The sequence below is a fragment of the Notamacropus eugenii genome, chromosome 1 (genome assembly GCF_028372415.1).
Source record: "Notamacropus eugenii isolate mMacEug1 chromosome 1, mMacEug1.pri_v2, whole genome shotgun sequence".
Classification (NCBI taxonomy): Eukaryota; Metazoa; Chordata; class Mammalia; order Diprotodontia; family Macropodidae; genus Notamacropus; species Notamacropus eugenii.
This window is the reverse complement of record NC_092872.1, coordinates 450,373,057-450,391,409: the sequence shown is the minus strand read 5'-3', so window position 1 is coordinate 450,391,409 and position 18,353 is coordinate 450,373,057. Positions and strand designations below refer to the sequence as shown.

The following is an 18,353-nucleotide window of genomic DNA, read 5'->3' as shown; positions in this document are numbered from 1 at the left end:
GCTTTTTGCATTCATCCTCTGTTAACTCTCATTGCTTTCCTCTTCTGGATATTTCTTTTGAAAATTAAAATTGGTCAGGGAGTTCTATGTGCATATATATTAATCTTTTTAAAAAAACTCCTTGTTTTTCTCCCCAAGGGAATTGTTTCTCTTTTTATATGTGGAATTTCATTCTTGGGAACCTTCTGTTTAATGTGGGTGAACTTCCTTTGTAGAATTTTAGTCTCTGGGATTCTACCTATCCTTTTCTAGAATTCTCTGAAAAAAAAAATACACTCCAAAAGTCTGTTCTCCATATCAGACTAGGACCAGCTTTCTACTTATGTTCTAGCACAAGTTATAAGATGCAGTGGTCATTTTCCCCACGTGGTTCACATCATTTACAGCTCAGCAACAAATTCTTCCTTGTTGATGAGAATCAGATCCAAAAAAGAAGTTTGCTTCAGTGCTTCCTCTACCTTTTGAAAGATGAAAGTGTTATTAAGACAAGTCAAGGAATTATTAGCTTTTTGGCAAAGTGAGAGAGCTCCAACAGTCACCTACATTGTCGAAGTCCCCCATAACTATTATATTATACCTCTGTGTAGGACCTGTAATCTCTTTCCCAAACTCACCTGTTTCCTCTTTCTGTCCAAGAGATCTGAAATATATTCCAATGAAAATATTGCTTATTTTTGCCTCCATTGATCTTCACCAAATACTCACAACTATCCTTCCCTCTTTCTGGTTCTTAGATTTCCTCATATATCTTTTTAATATTCAGTGCTACTCTGTATCACTACACACACACACACACACACACACACACACACTTCTTTGTTTTACTTATACTGTCTATTTTGAATATGTCGTCTTTTTTATTTAAGCTACAGCTTTCATACTATCAAATTCCAGTGATAACTAGGTTAATTTTCTTTCTTTCACTAGGGTTCATTTCCTTGTTATCTATTCATGAATAAACATTTGATATTTCGGACTTTTCTTGTGCTACTTCCTTTTATGCATTTTGTGTCCTCTGACTTTCTGGGCATTACTATTAATTTTCTTTTTACTCCCATTTGACTCCTTTCTATGGTATCTAACTTGGTGGGTATGTATTGACAAGTTTTCTTCTTCATTTTTCAGTTTAAAGAACATCTAATCCTCATTTTTAAGTCTTCAGCCAAAAACTTCTTGCCAGCCCCTTTGAGCTATATTCCATTCCTAGATGGAAATAACAAAGAGAGGGGTTTGCACTTAATTCTAGAGGAATCACTATAAGTACTGGAGCTTTCTGAGCATAGTCATGTGGTGCTTCAGGAATATCATTCAACAGCAATATCGAGACTGGAGAGGATTGGGGAGAGATGAAGCAGGGAGGTCAATTAGGAGGATATTGCATTAATTCCTACAAAAGGTGATAAACACCTGAACTAGGATAGTGGCTACCTGAGTAGAAAGAAAATAGGTCCAAGAAATGTTGTGGAGGTAGAATAATTTAGACTTGATGACTGGATTTTTGGGAATGAGGAAGAATGATGAGTCAGGAATGAATCTAAGAACCGAAAGGATGGTGGTACCCTAACAGAGAGAGAGAATTTAGAAAGAAGTGGATCTGTGATGGGGGCAGAGAGATAGTTTGTTCCATTTTAGAGAACATCATCTGCACCTGTGGTTTTTTGAGTATTACTTCTAGATTCTTTTGAGACAGTATTTCTCATATCCTTATAAAACCTCCAAAGTGATACTAATCATCATCATTTGACAAAAGTCCTGGCTGATTCTTTTCCATAAATTGGATACATGTTCTTGGAAGATAGCAAACCATTTACTTTCTCTTTTGTTATCAGGTTGACAAATAGCTGTTTTGGTACCCTTGAGCAGAGACTCACCAATGGCTACTATTCATCCTTTCTTCCTCTGGCTTTGGTGGTGGGGGGGTTGGGGGGGAGGTTTAAGTCTCACCTCACAGCACCTGTGTATCCACATCATCATTCCTTGGAGAACAAGCATTTGATTTTTCCTCAGTAAGTCCATCTCCCTCCTTTTGGGGAAGAACCTTATGTCTATTATTTCCAGGTGTTAAGTGGTTCTTTACCCATTTCTCATCTATTACATTCTTCTACCCTCTAACCTCCTGGCAAATGTCAAGATTCCCCTTTCAGATTTCTTTTATTCTTTATTTTCATGTTGAAGAACAATCATTTTTGAAAGGAACACCTCATCCTACCTTATAACCTGGAGAGTGGACAGACCTTCTCCAAAAGGGAATACTTTCTGTGCTCACACTGTAAAACTTTTCCAGTAATAGAGAACTGACTAGTTGCCGAAACTGGACCTGGAATTTCCTACTGAAATACATCTGGTGCTTCTGTGATTCATAACTTTAAGTGTTTTCTTTCACATTGGCCATGATTTTCAAGGGAAATGGTAGAGAGCTGGGGGTGGAGGGACAGCGGAGGTCATTTGAAAATAAAAAAGAAAACACAGTATGAAGTAGGAGGGGTCATTTCTAAGTGTCACACTTTAGAAAGAACAATTACAACCTTAAGCACATTTGGATAAGGGTAACCAGGATGGTGGGGAAATTTGAGACTGGGCCATTTAACAAATGGTTGAACACACTGGAACTATTTAGCCTGAAGAAGAAAATAAAGAGAAGCTGGGGGAGGAGGAGAAAGGAGAGGAAAGGGAGAAAGGTACAATTATCATTGTTTTTGAGTAGCAGTTAAAATACTACTGTCAAGTGGAAAAAAGATTAGAAGATTTTCTCCTTAGTCCTAAAGGCCAGAACCAGGAGCAAAGACTGAAAGATGAAAACATGTAGATTTCAGCTAAATATAAGGGAAAGAACATAATCCCTAACAGTTATAATTGGCTAAGAGTGGGATGGGCTTCATCAAGAAATAAAAAACTTCATCATCACTGGAACTTCATGTATTGGGGCAGGATGAACATTTGTCAGAGACCTTTTTGAGGGAACTCTCATTCAAATGTGGGTCATGCTAAGTCAGGTCCTCTTTAATTCTGAGATTTTGTGATTCGCTGAAGTTGAAGCTTTTGCTTTGACACTTGGAGCCACATGTGATTTCATCAGTGTGGATGTGTGTGTTCATCCTTCATTGCCAAAAAAGACCAAGCCATCACAGAAATGATGATGTGACTTGCACTTGACTGTTTTGAGTGAGGGAAGGCTGTGCAGGTCACCAGCCTCACTTCTCCTCCAGAGCCATCTGAATCCAGTGACCAGATATTCATCAGGATGACTGGCGATGACCCAGGATGAGGCAATTAGGGTTAAGTGACTTGCCCAAGGTCGCACAGCTAGTGAGTGTCAAGTGTCTGAGGTGAGATTTGAACTCAGGTCCTCCTGACTCCTGCACTGGTATTCTATCCATTGCATCACATAGCTGCCCCTCATCATGTGGATACTCTCTTTGTGGACCCATGAATGCACACATCCAAACTAGCCACTCATCATTCTATGCCATCCTTATAAAGTTTCCCTCTGAGGCCCTTCATTTATCCTTTTTGTTTTTAAATTCTGGAAGGCACCAGTCTTACCACTTGTACTGATTCTACATCTTCATCATGTGACCAGTTAGCCTTTTCTTCTGCTCAGATGCTGATAGCTTTCAACCTAGTTCTTACCCATCAAGCCACCCCCAATTTGGTGATGAGCTGGAATGTGACTGCATTCCCTCACAGCCTTATATTGTGACATCACTGTATTTTAAGTTTAAACATGACAAAAGGGCAATAAGTTTGACTTTAACATTGAATATGCAATTTATTTTTATGATTCCATATTTGTTTTCCAGTTTTTTGGCCTGAAATTTCTCTTATTTTTAATTTGAAAATGCCTTTCACTACAGCTGAAATTAAAACATCTTGCTCTAGTAGAGAGATAGTACTGGAGTCCAAGTATCTACCTACAAGCCTCACTCTACCACTTACAGTCTTGATCTCATCACTTTCCCTTTCTACAACTCAGTTACTTCCACTGTAAAATATCACTTTCTCTTTCTACAACTCAATTACTTCTACTGTAAAATAAGGGAGCTGAATTAGATGACATTGAGTGCCCAAGCTCTAAATCCCACAATCCTGAGATTCAGAGAGTTTGTTACTATTTTGGTTGATTGGACATATGCCCTACCAAGAGCTGTCAGGTTCCCAAGAAAACACGGAGAACTAATGAATCTGTTAAGCAAAAGCACACATCTAAAGATCTAAAAAAACAAACAAACAAAAAAACCTTAGTTTTTCAAAAAATGTAATATGGATGCCAGCAACCAAAGAATTTACCTATGTACATGAAATTTTATATATATAGTATACTATATGTGTGTATGTATATATTTATATATATATATACATGCTATATAAAGAACTTGTGATTTCATTGGTATAAGGCGCTTCTAATGAAGAAACCTTCTCTACCAATGTAATTTGGCATCTTATAATCATAGAAGGCTTCCTAGATCACCAAGAAGTTAAGTAATTTGCCCAGAGGCACATAGCCAGTATGTGTCAAAAGGAGACTCAAAGCAATACTCCTGACCTGGAGTCCAACTCTCTATCCACTATTCCCTGCTGCCCCCCCACTACATACATGCACACGTATTTGCACACAGACACATATTAGTGAAGAGCAACTGTACTATGAGGATCTGTGACTTATTTAATATAAATGCTCCCTTCACTGATGCTGATCACATCCATTATCTATCTCAGAATTGGAAGCGACCTTAAGAATTATCTAGCCCAGGGGGTCTGTGGATAGATTACAGGGGGGATGCTGTGAACTTAGATGGAAAAAAATTATCTTTATTTCAGTAGGTTGATTTCCTTTATAATGCTACATATTTTTTTCTGCATTGAAAAACATCATCCTGAGAAGGAATTCATAGGTTCACCAGGCTGCCAAAGGAGTACATGACACAAAGAAGGAGAAGAGCCCCTGCATGAGTCCAGCCTCATCCCATAAATGGGGAAACTGAGGCCTAAAGAGGGAATATGATTTGTGCAAGACCACCAGCCAGGAAGTGAAAGAGCTGAGAGACTTGAATCCAAGTTTTCTAACTTCAGACCCAGTTTGTTTTCTCCTATACAGTTCTCCCTCCTGCCTCCTCTATATTGCAGTAGACCTAGATTCTTCTTTAGTTTTTGTAGCCAAAATGTATCTTATCATCCACAAACTAACATAAACTCTGAGACTCCAGATCATAGATTTAGAGCTGAAAGGAACTCCAAAGGACATCTAGTTTAACTGTCTTATTTTACAGATGAGGAATCTGAGGTTCAGAAAGACTAAATAACTTCTTCAGGGTCACCCAATTAGTATGCGTCAAAGACAGGATTTGAACCCAAGTTGTTCCGACTATAAGTTCATCACTCCATCCACCATACTACACTGTCTTGCTTCATCAATACCAACTTAGAAGGCATGAGTTTCTGTGGTCAAAGATATTAATTAACCCCTGGCAAATCTGTTAGTGGTGTGTCTCTCCACATAGAGGATGGTCTTCAGATGACACACATGCAGTCATTAGGCTCATACTTTCACCCTGGTGGAAACTGTAAAGGCCTAGACTCATTTAGCCTGGCCCTTGAGAGCCCAGGGCACCCACTATACTATGCTGAAGCATTAAGGGAAGCCAGTATTAGAGGGAGCAGTAATTGCCATAATAAAATAAAATCCATAAGCAACAGAAATCCTCTCAACGCCAATATGCTAAAGCTGTAGAAGGCTCTATCAAAAGCCTGTGGATGTCTAGACCATTAACATTTTTATGTTGGTCATCCACATTTACATTTTTACACGGTTGTAAAAATCCCACAGGGCTAGAGCAGGGATCAGAAAGACCAAAGGAGGCTTGTTTAGCAAATTTTTTCACTTACTTTCCTACCCTTCAGAAGCCCAAATAAAAACCAAGTTTCACTGAAGAACTCAAAGCACATCTTGTGGTTGGAGCAGTAACAGTAAGAGGGAGCTGAGAACTCAGAAGGGACATGCTTTTCTTTCCCCTAGTCCTGGCAGTATTTTTCCTGAAGCAAAGTAAATATATGATTGAATTGAGAGTGCTGAGGGGATCAGAAAAGAGGAAGAGGCCAGCTGTCTCTGCGCATAACACAGTAAAATAAATGGAAAAGAAAGAGAGCTCTATTATCAGCATATGGGCAGGACAAGTCCCTGGGCTGGTCAGAGAAGGGCAAACTGGCCTCTTTGGGAACCAGGACTCACTCACAGTCTAACTGATGCAGGGACAGAAACAAGCAAGCTCACTTTTCCTCCCCCTCTGCACTGAAGAAATGGTGGAAAATTAGAATGTGGAAATTCAGGGCCAGAAAGATACAGATTTTAAACTGCCTTTCAGGTACCTAAGGTACTATGCATTTTCAACAAACAGGCAGGCACCTCCCCTCCCCTGCCTCATCTCTAAATGCTATTCTCCCTCCAGACTAGAGGTAGGGAACCTGTGACTTTGAAGCTACATGTAGCCCTCTAGGTCCTCAAGTGTGGCCCTTTGACTGAATCCAAACTTCACAGAACAAATTCCCTTAATAAAAGGATCTGTTCTATAAAACAGACTTGGTCAAAAGGCCATACTCAATGACCTAGAAGGCCACATGTGTGGCCTCAAGGCCACAGGTTCCCCATCCCTGCTCTAGACTAAGGATTCTTAACTTGGGGTCCACAGATAGATTTCAGAGAGTCTGTTAACTTCAGTGGGAAAAAATGTCTTTATTTTTACTAACTTCTTACTGAAATTTAGTATTTCCTATAATTATTTAAAAGCATTATTCTGAGAAGATGTCCATAGGTTTTACCAGACTGCCAAAGGAGTTCATGACCCAAAAGAGGGTAAAACTCTTGCTCTAGAAACCCCAAACACCATTTCTACATCTGGAACTTCCTAGAACACTAAGGATATGACCCCCCCAGAGACCTGTGACCAATTCCCATGAACTCTGTTCTGAAGAGTTGTTCTTTTTTTTCCCTCTAGATCCCACACTGGATATCTCATAAAGAAGTCTAGAAGGGTCAGTAAGTCTCTGAGACTCTGCCTACCAAATCTATCATCACAGGAATGAGGGATCTGAGTTAAGAAAAACAGATTTACATTATGTTAGTACTAGACAGGATCTCAAGAACAGTGCTATCAGAGGGGGAAAAAAAATTCCAGATATGGATTTAGGAGATCTGAGTTTGACATCAGTATCTGACACTTAATTGGCTATTTGACCACAGATAAATCACTTTATGCCTCTGGGCCTTAACTTCCTCATCAGTGAAATGGACATAATAATACTTGCACTGCTTGTACTTCCCCAAGTTCCTGAGATCACAGATTTAGAGCTGGAAACCATCTAGTTCCACACCCTCATTTTCCAGATAATGAAATTGAGTTATTCTGAAGAAAGTGTTTGTGTGACCCTTAAACACTAAATACATGTGAGCAATTTCAGTTATGTAGTCAAACCCATTCCATTTACAGATTACGAGACTAAGACCTACAGAGGTGAAGTCATTTGACAAACAGTGGGCAAACACATTCCCTCATTCATCTCTTTTAGAAAGATGAAACAGTATTTTATTTATGAGGATTGAATTCTTGCCCATCCTTTAAGGCCTAGCTAAAATACCACATCCTCCAGGAATTCTTCCCTGATCCCTCTCTAACCACTAGCTAGGAATGACCTTTCCCCTTTGGAGCTCATAAATTACTTTATTTTTCCCTTGACTTATTCTTAAAAACAAAACAAAACAATCCAAAGCAAAACAAACAAAATCAACCATATCAATGATTTTATCTATGTAGGAAACTTGTTGGGAGGAACTTATTCTACCAATGTAGATATGTAACTGTTCAAACTAGAATCATAGAGAGCTGCTTAGGAGCATTGAGGGATTAGATATCCTGCCCAGATCTCACAACCAGTACATGTAAGAGGTGGTAAGAGGTGGGCCTGAGAACCCCACCTCTTCATATCCCCAATGCCATTTCTTTATCTCCTACTCCATACTGCTTTTTAGGTCTAATGGTCTGGATGAGTATCTCGAGATATGAGTCACTTGTTTAGATAAGTCTAATACACTTATATAATTGGTATACCATAGTATAAAATATCTATAGATTTATAATATAGTATACAATGGCTGCAAGAATAAAGAAGATGTTGGGTTTGTTTTGTGGAAACAATGAGAGATAACTGATAGCCAGTAAGCTAGGTTGGTGGTATCCTTATGAGGTCAGGACAAGAGATGAAGACCTTTAGTACACTAGGTGGTTCTTCTTTGGCAAACTAATAGGAGGTCACGAGTAAGAGCTGCATGGTTGAGTGGAGCAGAACAGAAAGGAGGGAGTACCATTACTGAGGAGATCATAGATCTGTTGGAGTATTGAATATAAGTTGTATGTCCTTGTGGTCAAAATATATCAATTTTTTAAAATCTCCCTTTTAAACTATAACCTTTGTGAGGGCAAGAATTGCATCTGATAAAACCTTTGTATCTCCCTGGTGTCCAGTCAAAGAGCCTTGTGAGCTACAAATATTTAATTAATATGAATTCCTTATTTTACCCACCCCTCCAAAAGTCCCAAATTAACTATAAAGAACATATGAAGAAAGATGCTATCTGTAACCAGAGGAAGTACTGATAAATAGAATAGAATAGAATATATGTATAGAATAATTTTATATAGATATATACATATACCTATTTGAGTCTAATAACAGCCATCTCTAGGGTAGAGGCTGGGGAAAAAGGAAGAAAAAAAGAAATATTCATAATAATTTTGTTGTATATCTGAAAGAAATAGCAAGTTGAGCATAGTAGATTTGCAGTTTCATGTGGAAGCATCTTTTTATTGGATGTGTCATGAAAATGTTTTATTCCACAAATTAAAAAAAATAATTAATATTAGGGAAGAGGAAAGGGTTATGAATGATTAAGGGCACTTTCAGAATTGCAAACAGGAACTCAACTAATTTGTTAACTACTAGCATCACCTTTAATAAACCCCACTATACAAAAATATTTTACCCAAGATTGTGGCTGGAAAATGTAACTGTCTTCTTTCAAAGCCCCCATAATGGCAGGGAAGGTTCAATTACATTCAGAGTCAAGCTTATATCCCACCTAGCAATGGTGAGTACACTTCCTTTCACTTGGGCCAGGTTATACCATAAGTTGTCCACAGAGTCTAAATATAGTCTTAATATAGCCAGTCTTCAAATATTCAAATATCCGTGTGAAAAAGCAAATGTCTGGGCTGTCGACTTAGGCTTCTCCTTCCATTATCATTCTGTATGCCAGTATTATTGTTGGCAAAGGGCTCAGTTCTAAATTACCCTCTAGAAGGCAAGCCAAAGTCAGCATTGGTGGGGCTGTTTGGAGTTTTCCAAAGGAAAAGGTTTGCCTACTGCACCTTTTGAATTATGCTTCATTAACAAAAATTTATTGTAGTTTTAAAAATTATTTCAATATTTTTTCATGGCCTTAAAAATTCTACTAAGCCTCAGTTCAATTAATATTCTTTCAAACCAAACACCTCTTATTAATCTTAGCATGCTGCCTGGCAGAAATTGCATGGCAAATATTCCAGCAACTTCAAATATGTTAAATCCTTTCTTTAAAGAAATGTGCTTCTTCACAGAATCACAGAAACTCATAGTCATCTAGGCTCATGTGCCTCAAAGCAGGAATCCTCTCCAGAGCATCCCTGACAAGGGGCCATCCAACCTTTGTCTGAAGATCTCTAGAGATAAGAGTTTAGAATCTTCTGGGGTAGTTCACTCCCCTTTGGGACAGCTGTCACTGTTAGGAATCTTCATCATATATCCAATCAATAGCTATGTTGCTGCGGCTTCCAAACATTGTTCCGAGTTCTGACCTTGGGAGCCAACCAAATTATGTCTAATTTGTCTTCTATATGACAACCCTCCAGACACTTAAAAATAATTACCATTTTCTCCCTAAATTTTCTTTCCTCCAAGCTAAATGTAACAACAACTACTGTTTATAAAGCATTAAAGTTTGCAAAGCACCTTGTGAATAAATATGTTATTTTCTCTTCAGAACAACTCAGGGAAGTAGGTGTTATTAATAGACAATTAATATTAATAGACAATTATTCATAGACCACTTTACAGATGGAGAAAATGAGGTTAACAGAGGTTAAGTGACTTTCCCAGGGCTAGTAAGTGTCTGAAGCCAGATCTGAACTCAAATCTTTCTGAGTCCAGGTCAAGCACTCTCACCAGTGGAACACCTAGATGCCAGTTCCTCCAGTCCTCACAGGGCAAGTTTGCAGTTTTCTCTCCACTTTGGTTACCTTTTTCAAAATATGCTTTAGTTTGTCAATGTCCTTCATAAAATATGGTACTCAAACCAAATATAATACTCCAGATAAGGTCTTACACAAGCAGAGTACAGTGGAACTATCATGTCCCTTGTACCAGACATTTCTATTAATGTAACCTAACAGATCATGATATCTCTTGTTGGTTATCATGAACTGGAAATGTATTATTAGTAGAATCAAATAATTCAATTCAATAACACTGAACTAGGCACTGGGGAAGATGAAGTTTAGGTAACAGACAGTCCTTACCCACAAGGAACAAGTTTAGTAGTGGTGAATAAGACATCAACATTAACAAATTCATAGTAGGTCTTATATAAATGTTTATTTTCTTCCCTTTCCTAATACCCAAATACATCATAGGGCTGCAAAACAAAGCACTATGTGAGTGTTAGGTGAGGTCCAATGGAAAGGTGGCAGCACCATTTTAGCTTCAATGTACTCTATAAATGGAAGCTATTATTATTCATGGGAGTAATGCTCAGGAAGGGCTCTCTAAAGGAGGTCTTTAAAAGATGAACAGGAATTCAACAAGGAAAGAGGGGGAGGGTGGACATTGCATGCCTAAGGAATAATGTGAGCAAAGGCAGGAAGGTAGAAACACACAGGAAATGTTTGGAGATCAGAAAGTAGTCCAGCAGGCTTAGAGGGGAGTAATATGAGATAAGGCTGGAGAGGTGTGTGTATGGGGTGGAGAGGGTCAGCCTTGTGCAGGGGTTTGAAAGTTAAGCAAGGAAGTCTAAACTTTACTCAGTAGTAAATAGTCATTGAAGTTTTTGAGCTAAGAAGAAGCATTACCAAATCTATATGAAAGGAAGATTATTGTAGCAAAATGAATTGGAATAGGAGTAGAGAATAGATGAAGCTATTTTAAGATTCTATTAAAATAGCTCAGGTATTTAGTAATGATAACCTGTACCTGGGCAACAGCAACAGTTGTGAGTTGGGGGTAGAGATACAATGGGGCAGACAACAGGATGGGTTGAAAGGAGAAGGGAGTGGCACATAAAGAAAACAACCAGGGAAGAGGAAATGAATGGGAAGCAATAGTGTGTGAACAGTTTGTGCAGTTGTGACTAGAGAGGAGGAAGCCTGTTGCCACTCCATCTTCCCCTGTCTTCTCTCAACTTAGGACCTCACTCTTCTCACCAACAGTCCCTATAGGGGTATGGATCCAGTGAACCACAAAGCTCAGAGATGGTGGACTCTGGCATGCCATCAGAAGGAAGTGCTTAACCCCCTTCACACTGGCACATAGGGAGGGTCTAGATGCCTGGCCTGAGTTACAGTTTGGGGTGTTAGCAGTGGGAGCTGAGAGAAGGGGATGGATATAAGAGATATTGTGGAGATAGAATTAACATGACTTGGTGACAGATTAGATAGGAGAAGGGTGGAAAAATGAAGAGTCAAAAATAACTGCCAGGTAGAGAACATGAGGAACTGAGTGAATAATGATGCCATGGACAGAAAAACAAAATGACATCATAAGGAAGAGAGCAGAGTTGGTTTTATTTTTTGTCTTTATAAAACATCTGGCACATAGTAGGTACTTACTGAATTGAGCTGGGTGAATAAAAATAATAAACTTAGTTTTGGACAAATCAAGATAATCTTTATAATAATTTGTTTGCTGGGGGAAAAGCACAAATCTTTTCATTAAAAAATTGCTCCAATACAAAACTAACTAGATGGGGATGATTTTTTTAATTTTAGGAGAGCTTTTAAAGTAGTTTTCTTCACAGTTTTTGACATTTTCATATCACTAACATATTCTATCACATATACCTGTAATACCCAGTTTCACCTGTCTCTAGTGCCATAAAACGGCAATGCAGTCATCCCATAACACATTCTAAACTTATGCCACACCCTTACCCACTGACTACCTTATGGAAGATCACTGGGTTCTCTCCCACCATGGACACAGAATAGGAAGGTTCTTCTCTGCCAGTAACATGTTTAAGATAGCTTCCACCACCCATTTCTTAGAATTTATTATGAAGAGTACAGCAAACAAGAATTGGGATCATGGGACAGAAACATCAATACTGTCTGCTGACATTTTGTGAGCAAATGGTAGCCTCATTGCCATGTCTCCTGTTCCATCAGGAACCTGGGAAGGCAGCCAGAGTCAGCCAATGAATGAGCAGAGTGCATAAAAGTACATGCCATGTTAAGTGCCAAATAAGTAAACAGATGAGGAACTTGAGGGTATGAAATGAGGCTAAAGCCAAAGGAAGTTCCGTTCTGGACAGAATTTTACTAGGAATAACAATAGTGAGAACAACACACATTTATAGAGTTCTTTAAGGTTTATAAAATGTTTCTATGTGTATTATGAAAGGTAGAAAAACTAATAAATGAGTGAAAATGAATTGAAAAAGTATTTATTAACGGCTTATTAAGTGCCAGGCACTGTGTTAAGCACTAGGGATACAAATATAAAAATGAGATAGTACCTGCCTTTAATAAACTTGCATTCTTGGGTGGAGGGATAACATACATAATAGTTAACAAAGGAGTGTCTAGAGAAGCACAAGGATGGTAGGTTGACCAACAGGGTGGTCAATTGACCTACCCTTTTCAAGAACAATGTTAATATGGTAGTATTGATTTGATTTTCAAGACCGCAGCAAAAGGTGGACAGCAAGGAAGAGGGTACATTCATGGTGGCAAGATGGATGATGGGATGGAATATAAAGTATGTTCTCTTCTGGTGGTCTGAGGTCAGATAGATATAGTAAGCTGGTTGAGTTTGCACTCATTCACCGAACAATCAAGACAGTTTGATCAGGGTAAGAGTTCCAGGACAGAATTAACTCAAATGACTTAAGGCATTTTTTCAGATGGTTGAGTCTACAGGTATTGTTCTAGGTGGGATAAAAATATCTGTTTTCTCCGAAGCTACACTTTCTGGTCTTTTTTGTAGTTCAGCACAAACCAGGGTAGCTCCAGAGAGAGTTTCTGTTGGGGTTGGAGATTAGAGAGGTAGTCACAGGTGAGTGACATTTATGATCATCCTTGGTTACTCTATGATAGACCAGTATGTTTTTATCCATACAGGCCCATGGAGAGACTGTCTTCAGGCACTGGAGGATGGCCATGACACCAGTTCCATCTACCTCGTGAAACCTGAAAATACTAATCGACTTATGCAGGTTTGGTGTGATCAGAGACATGACCCGGGTGGCTGGACTGTTATACAGAGACGACTTGATGGATCTGTCAACTTTTTCCGGAACTGGGAGACTTATAAAGTAAGAGCCAGTGATATTTGCCTTTTTTGTCTCATTTAATAAACTTTAGGGGTTCCCTATCCCTCCCAAGATCGAATATGAAATCTAAAAAGTCTTTCATAACTTGGTCCCTTTGTACTTTACCAGTTTTACTACAATTTCCATGATATTGTATCTTTTGATTGTGCCTTTTCATTGGCTGTCCTTTGTATTTGGAATGCTTGCTCTCTATCTATCCCTTCCAGCTTCCCTGACTTCCTTTAAGATTCAGCTCAAATCCCACCTGCTGCAAGAGACCTGCCCTGTTCTCTTCCCCAAACACATACACAAAATAGTTCCTTCCCTCTAAACTTACTTTCCATTTAACCTGGATATGGTGTGTATATACCTAGTCATTTACATGTTTTTCTCCATTATAAGTGAGCTCCTTGGAAAGAAGGATGATTTCTGCCTTTCCTTGTATCCTTAGCACTTTGCACAGTGTCTGACACATAGTAAGTGCTTCATAAATGCCTTTGACTTGTTAACTTGACAACGACCCCATGAACTCTACAGATTTTGAAGGAAGAAGTTTTCATTGAAAGAAGGTTTCTCTGTTGAGAAAAAAAACAACAACCAAAACTTGCTTCATTAGATGATATTATTTTCAGCATGAAGGTCGGGAATGACAAAGCAGCTGAGATATAAATCGAATGAGGAGGTTCATGACAACACTGTTTCTAAAATCATCTCCACTAGGAACCATCTTATTCTTGTTGAACCTCTTTGAATCACTAATGGAAGCCCAGAATCACTCAATTTTTTTCCCTACAAGTCTCATGTGGTGAAATTGGAATTTATTTCTAGTTTATAGGAAACACCTTTACCTCTAATACTGGATGTGAAAAAAAACTTTTACTGCCAGCCCTAGGTGTGGAAAATCCTCTCACCCCTATCTTGGGTGTGGAAAATACCCTTGATTCTATCCCTGGATATGAAAAAATCTTTATTTCCATCCCTGGTGTGAGACATATCCTCCTTTCTATCCCTAGATGTGAAAAAATATCTTTACTACCAACCCAGGGCATGGGAAATACCCATTTTCTCAGTCCTGGGCAGGGCAAAAATCCTTGCTCTCAGCCCTGTGTGTGTGAAATACCTGTACTTCCATCTCTGAGTTCTAGCCCTAGAAAATCATTTCACGTCCAACATAGGTGCTGGGAAACCTCTTGCTCCTTCCCTGAGTATGTGAAAGTTCTCCATTCTAAGGTCTAGGTGAAGACTCAGTTGCCTCTACTAGATAAGAAGCCCATACTTTTACTAGACCAAGGGCATCTATTCCAATTATCGAGATTTCCAGGCTGCTCCTTCACATAGCAGGTTAGTCAGAAGCTGCTGAGAGGTTGGTTATACGCTGGAGGCTTCTCTCCTCTCTTTCATCTCTCTACCTTCTGAGATTCACCTTAAACACTTCTTCCCTCATCTTCCTCCCTTCTTACTGGAAAATAGCTCAGGGACTGATTATAGATGACTACATTCTGTTGTCATGATTGTTATAACTTAGTATTTCTTTGCTTTAACATAATATTTCTTTACTTCTGCATAGTATATTAGCTGAGAGGTCTCCCCTTCTTGGAAAAAAAAAAACTTTCATTTAATCATGCAACTTCCCTTCCCCTACCTCCTAGCCACCATCCTATTTTTTTTCTTTTCCTCACCAAAATTCTCAAACCAGTGCACATTCCTATTGCTTCTAAAGCACTCTGTCCCTTACTAATTCCCTTCAATCTGGCTTCCAGAAATTGCTTTCTTGAAGGCTGGCAATGATCCTTGCCAAATCCGATGGTCATGCTGCTCTCTTTCTTCTCAATCTCTTTCCAGGTTTTGGCAGTTGATCATACCCTCCTGCTTGAAATTCTCTCTCCCCTTGGCTTCCCTTTTATTACACTGGACTGGTTCTCTTTCAACCTCTTTCACTGCTTCTTCTCTTTTTTTCTTTGCTGGCTCCTCTTCTTTCCATCTAACTCTAGGCATCCCCTAAGGCTTACTCATAGGCCCCCTGATCTTACTTCTGTCTCCTACATATTTCTTGCTATCATCTCAAACTCAGTTTATCTAAAACTAGACTAGTCATCCTTTCCCACAATGCAGCTTCCCTCTCAAATTCCCTATCTCACAGAATCATAGGAGTTCTCATAGAGTTAGAGGCATAGGGGACCTTAGAGGTGCTCAAGTCCAACTCCTTCATTCTACAGATGAAAAAGCTGAGGCAATAAGTGTTCTAAAGATGGAATTTGAATCCATATCTTCCTGCCTCCAGTGCCCCTATCCACTATACTATGATGTCTGTTATCTCTGTTAGTAAGTACCTTCCTTCCAGTTTCCCAGGGGTAAAATCAAAATCACAGCATTTTAACATAGAGGGAACTTTGAAGACCATCAATTTTAATCTTCTTTTTTTACAGAGGAAGAAAATGACAGCATTAAAAGAATTTTACCAGGGTCACATGAGTAGTAAGTTGCAGAGCCAGCTCTTGGCCTCACTTGATGACAAATCCAGTGTTCCTCAAACCATGACACACCTCTTTAGAGTCATACTTTTCTCTTCCTTCATGCCTAGTACTCAGTCCTATCAAATTTTCCATTGAAACATTATATCTCATATCTATCCTTTCTTCTAGGTCTTTACTGCCATCACCCTAATCTCTAGATTGCTAGCATAACCATCTTGCTACTGGTGTCTTTCCTCCTGAAGCAACTCTTGGCAGATTCAACTCCCACCCCTCATACCACCTGAGTGACTTTGGACAAGTTACTTAATCTCTCTGGGCCTCAGTTTTCTTATCTGTAAAATGAAGATGTTAGACTTAGATATTCTGAGGTCTCTTCCTGCTCTAGAAATAGGAGCTAGTCAGTCAGCAGTCAGGAAGCATTTAAACACTTATTATCTATCACACTCTGAACTAGGCACAGGGGAGAGATGCAGAAAGAGACAAAAGATAAATCTCCTCCCTCTTTCCTCTCCACAAGGAGCTCACACTCAAAGAAAGGAAGACTACATGTAAATAACTGGGTCTATACAAGATATAGAGGGAACAAATAGAAGGTAATTTCACAGAAGAAGCCATTAGTAATTTGGGAAACTGGGAAAGGCCTCCTGTAGAAGGTAGTATTTGAGCTGAGTGTTGAAGGAATCAAGAGAAACTAGGAGACAGAAGTGAGGGTACTGAGCCTTGAGAGTACATGGAGAGGAGGAAAGCATAAGAAGGCCATAGGAAGAGACTACATAATGCCCAACAGACGTTTATATTTGATCTTTGAGGTAATAGGGAGCCATGGAGGCTGGCTGAACAGGGATGATTACATGACCAGATCTACAATTAAAAAAAAAATTATCTTGGCAGCTGAGTGGAAGATAAATTGTTGTGGAAAGAGACTTGAGGCAAAGAAAAGAGTTAAAAGGCTATCACAACAGTACAGGCAAGAGGTGATAAATCTCTGATCTAGGGTTGTGGTTATGTGGGTAGGGAGAAGGGAACACAAATGTTGAGAAGGCATAAATGATAATATCTGGCAACAGACTAACTACGTGGGGTGAGTGAAAGTGAGGAATCAGGGATGAATTGGTGACTGGGAGGATGGCAATGGCAACAATTTTCTGAAGAAGTATGGAGGGGATGGAATCCAGAGGGTGAATAAAGGAATTGGCCTAAGCAAGAAGAAAAGTCACCCCTCCATCTGCATCTATCAGATGCATCCATGCCCTGTCTTCATTATTTGATTCTCCTGCTTACAAACCCCATCTTAACTAACTCAAAAGTTCTCTGCCCACCTCTCAAAGTCCTACAGGCAGAAGAGCACTAGTCTTAGAGTAAAAAGAGCTGAATTCATATACTGGCTCCTACAATTGTAAGCTGTGGGGTTATGAGCAAGCAATTTTCCCATTCAAGATCTCATTTACTCCATCTGTGAAATGGGGACAACAATCTTGATGCTATCTATCTCACAGGGTTGTTGAAGGGAAAATAAAAATGTCCCCAGTATCTTAGCGCTGTTTTAAGCTAATAAGCTTAAACACTTAAACTTAAATACATGTAAGCTTTTTAGTCTTGGGCATCAGTCCTTTGTAGTTTGGGTTTTCTGTTGCATTTCCTATTTTGTTTAGTTCTGCTGAGTGAAATAAGGTCTCTTCTACAGTCCAAAAACAATTTAAAATGTAAGTTTAAATGCTGATCCTTAAATAGCTTAAAACAGCATGAAGACTTTTGGGACATCCTGTATTTTGTAAACCTTAAAGTGCTACAGAAATAGAATGTTATTCATTATTACCTGTCTCATCTTATTACCTACCTCAAACTTTTGACTAGAATTCTACTTCCCCAATCAAACTCCTTCAGAGCTCAGCTCAAATCAAACCTCTTCCATTAACTTTTTTATTATTAACTCCAGCCCACAGTGAGCTCCCTCCTTCACTGAATTCCAACTGTTCTCAAAGTTGGTCCCACACAATTTCAAATTTAAACAATGTCTTCTTTTTAGTGATGAATCTGACCTCCCCTAATAACTAACAATTATATAACAGTTTATGGTACATAAAGCACTTTATATACATTATTCGATTTGATCCTCAAGGTAATCCTTTAAGGTAGGTGCTGTCATTATCCCCATTTTAAAGATGAGGAAAACCACACAGTTATTAAGAGTCTGATACTGAATTTGAACTCAGGGCTTCCTAGTTCCAGAAAAACCAATAAAACCCAAAGTGGGATCACGAAGAGTTGGACAG

The 18,353-nt window shown here is 39.0% G+C and overlaps 2 protein-coding genes across 7 annotated transcripts in view; one reads left to right on the top strand and one right to left on the bottom strand.

The window, feature by feature from the left end:
- Window positions 1-18,353, bottom strand: part of RALGPS1 (Ral GEF with PH domain and SH3 binding motif 1) — a 658,499-nt gene that overhangs the window by 318,867 nt on the left and 321,279 nt on the right. The gene's annotated exons all lie outside the window — the stretch shown is intronic.
- Window positions 1-18,353, top strand: part of ANGPTL2 (angiopoietin like 2) — a 64,849-nt gene that overhangs the window by 35,303 nt on the left and 11,193 nt on the right. The window contains exon 3 of the mRNA XM_072631958.1: window positions 13,416-13,609. Within this exon, the coding sequence (XP_072488059.1) occupies window positions 13,416-13,609 (194 nt within the window). The remainder of the gene's footprint in view (window positions 1-13,415; window positions 13,610-18,353) is intronic.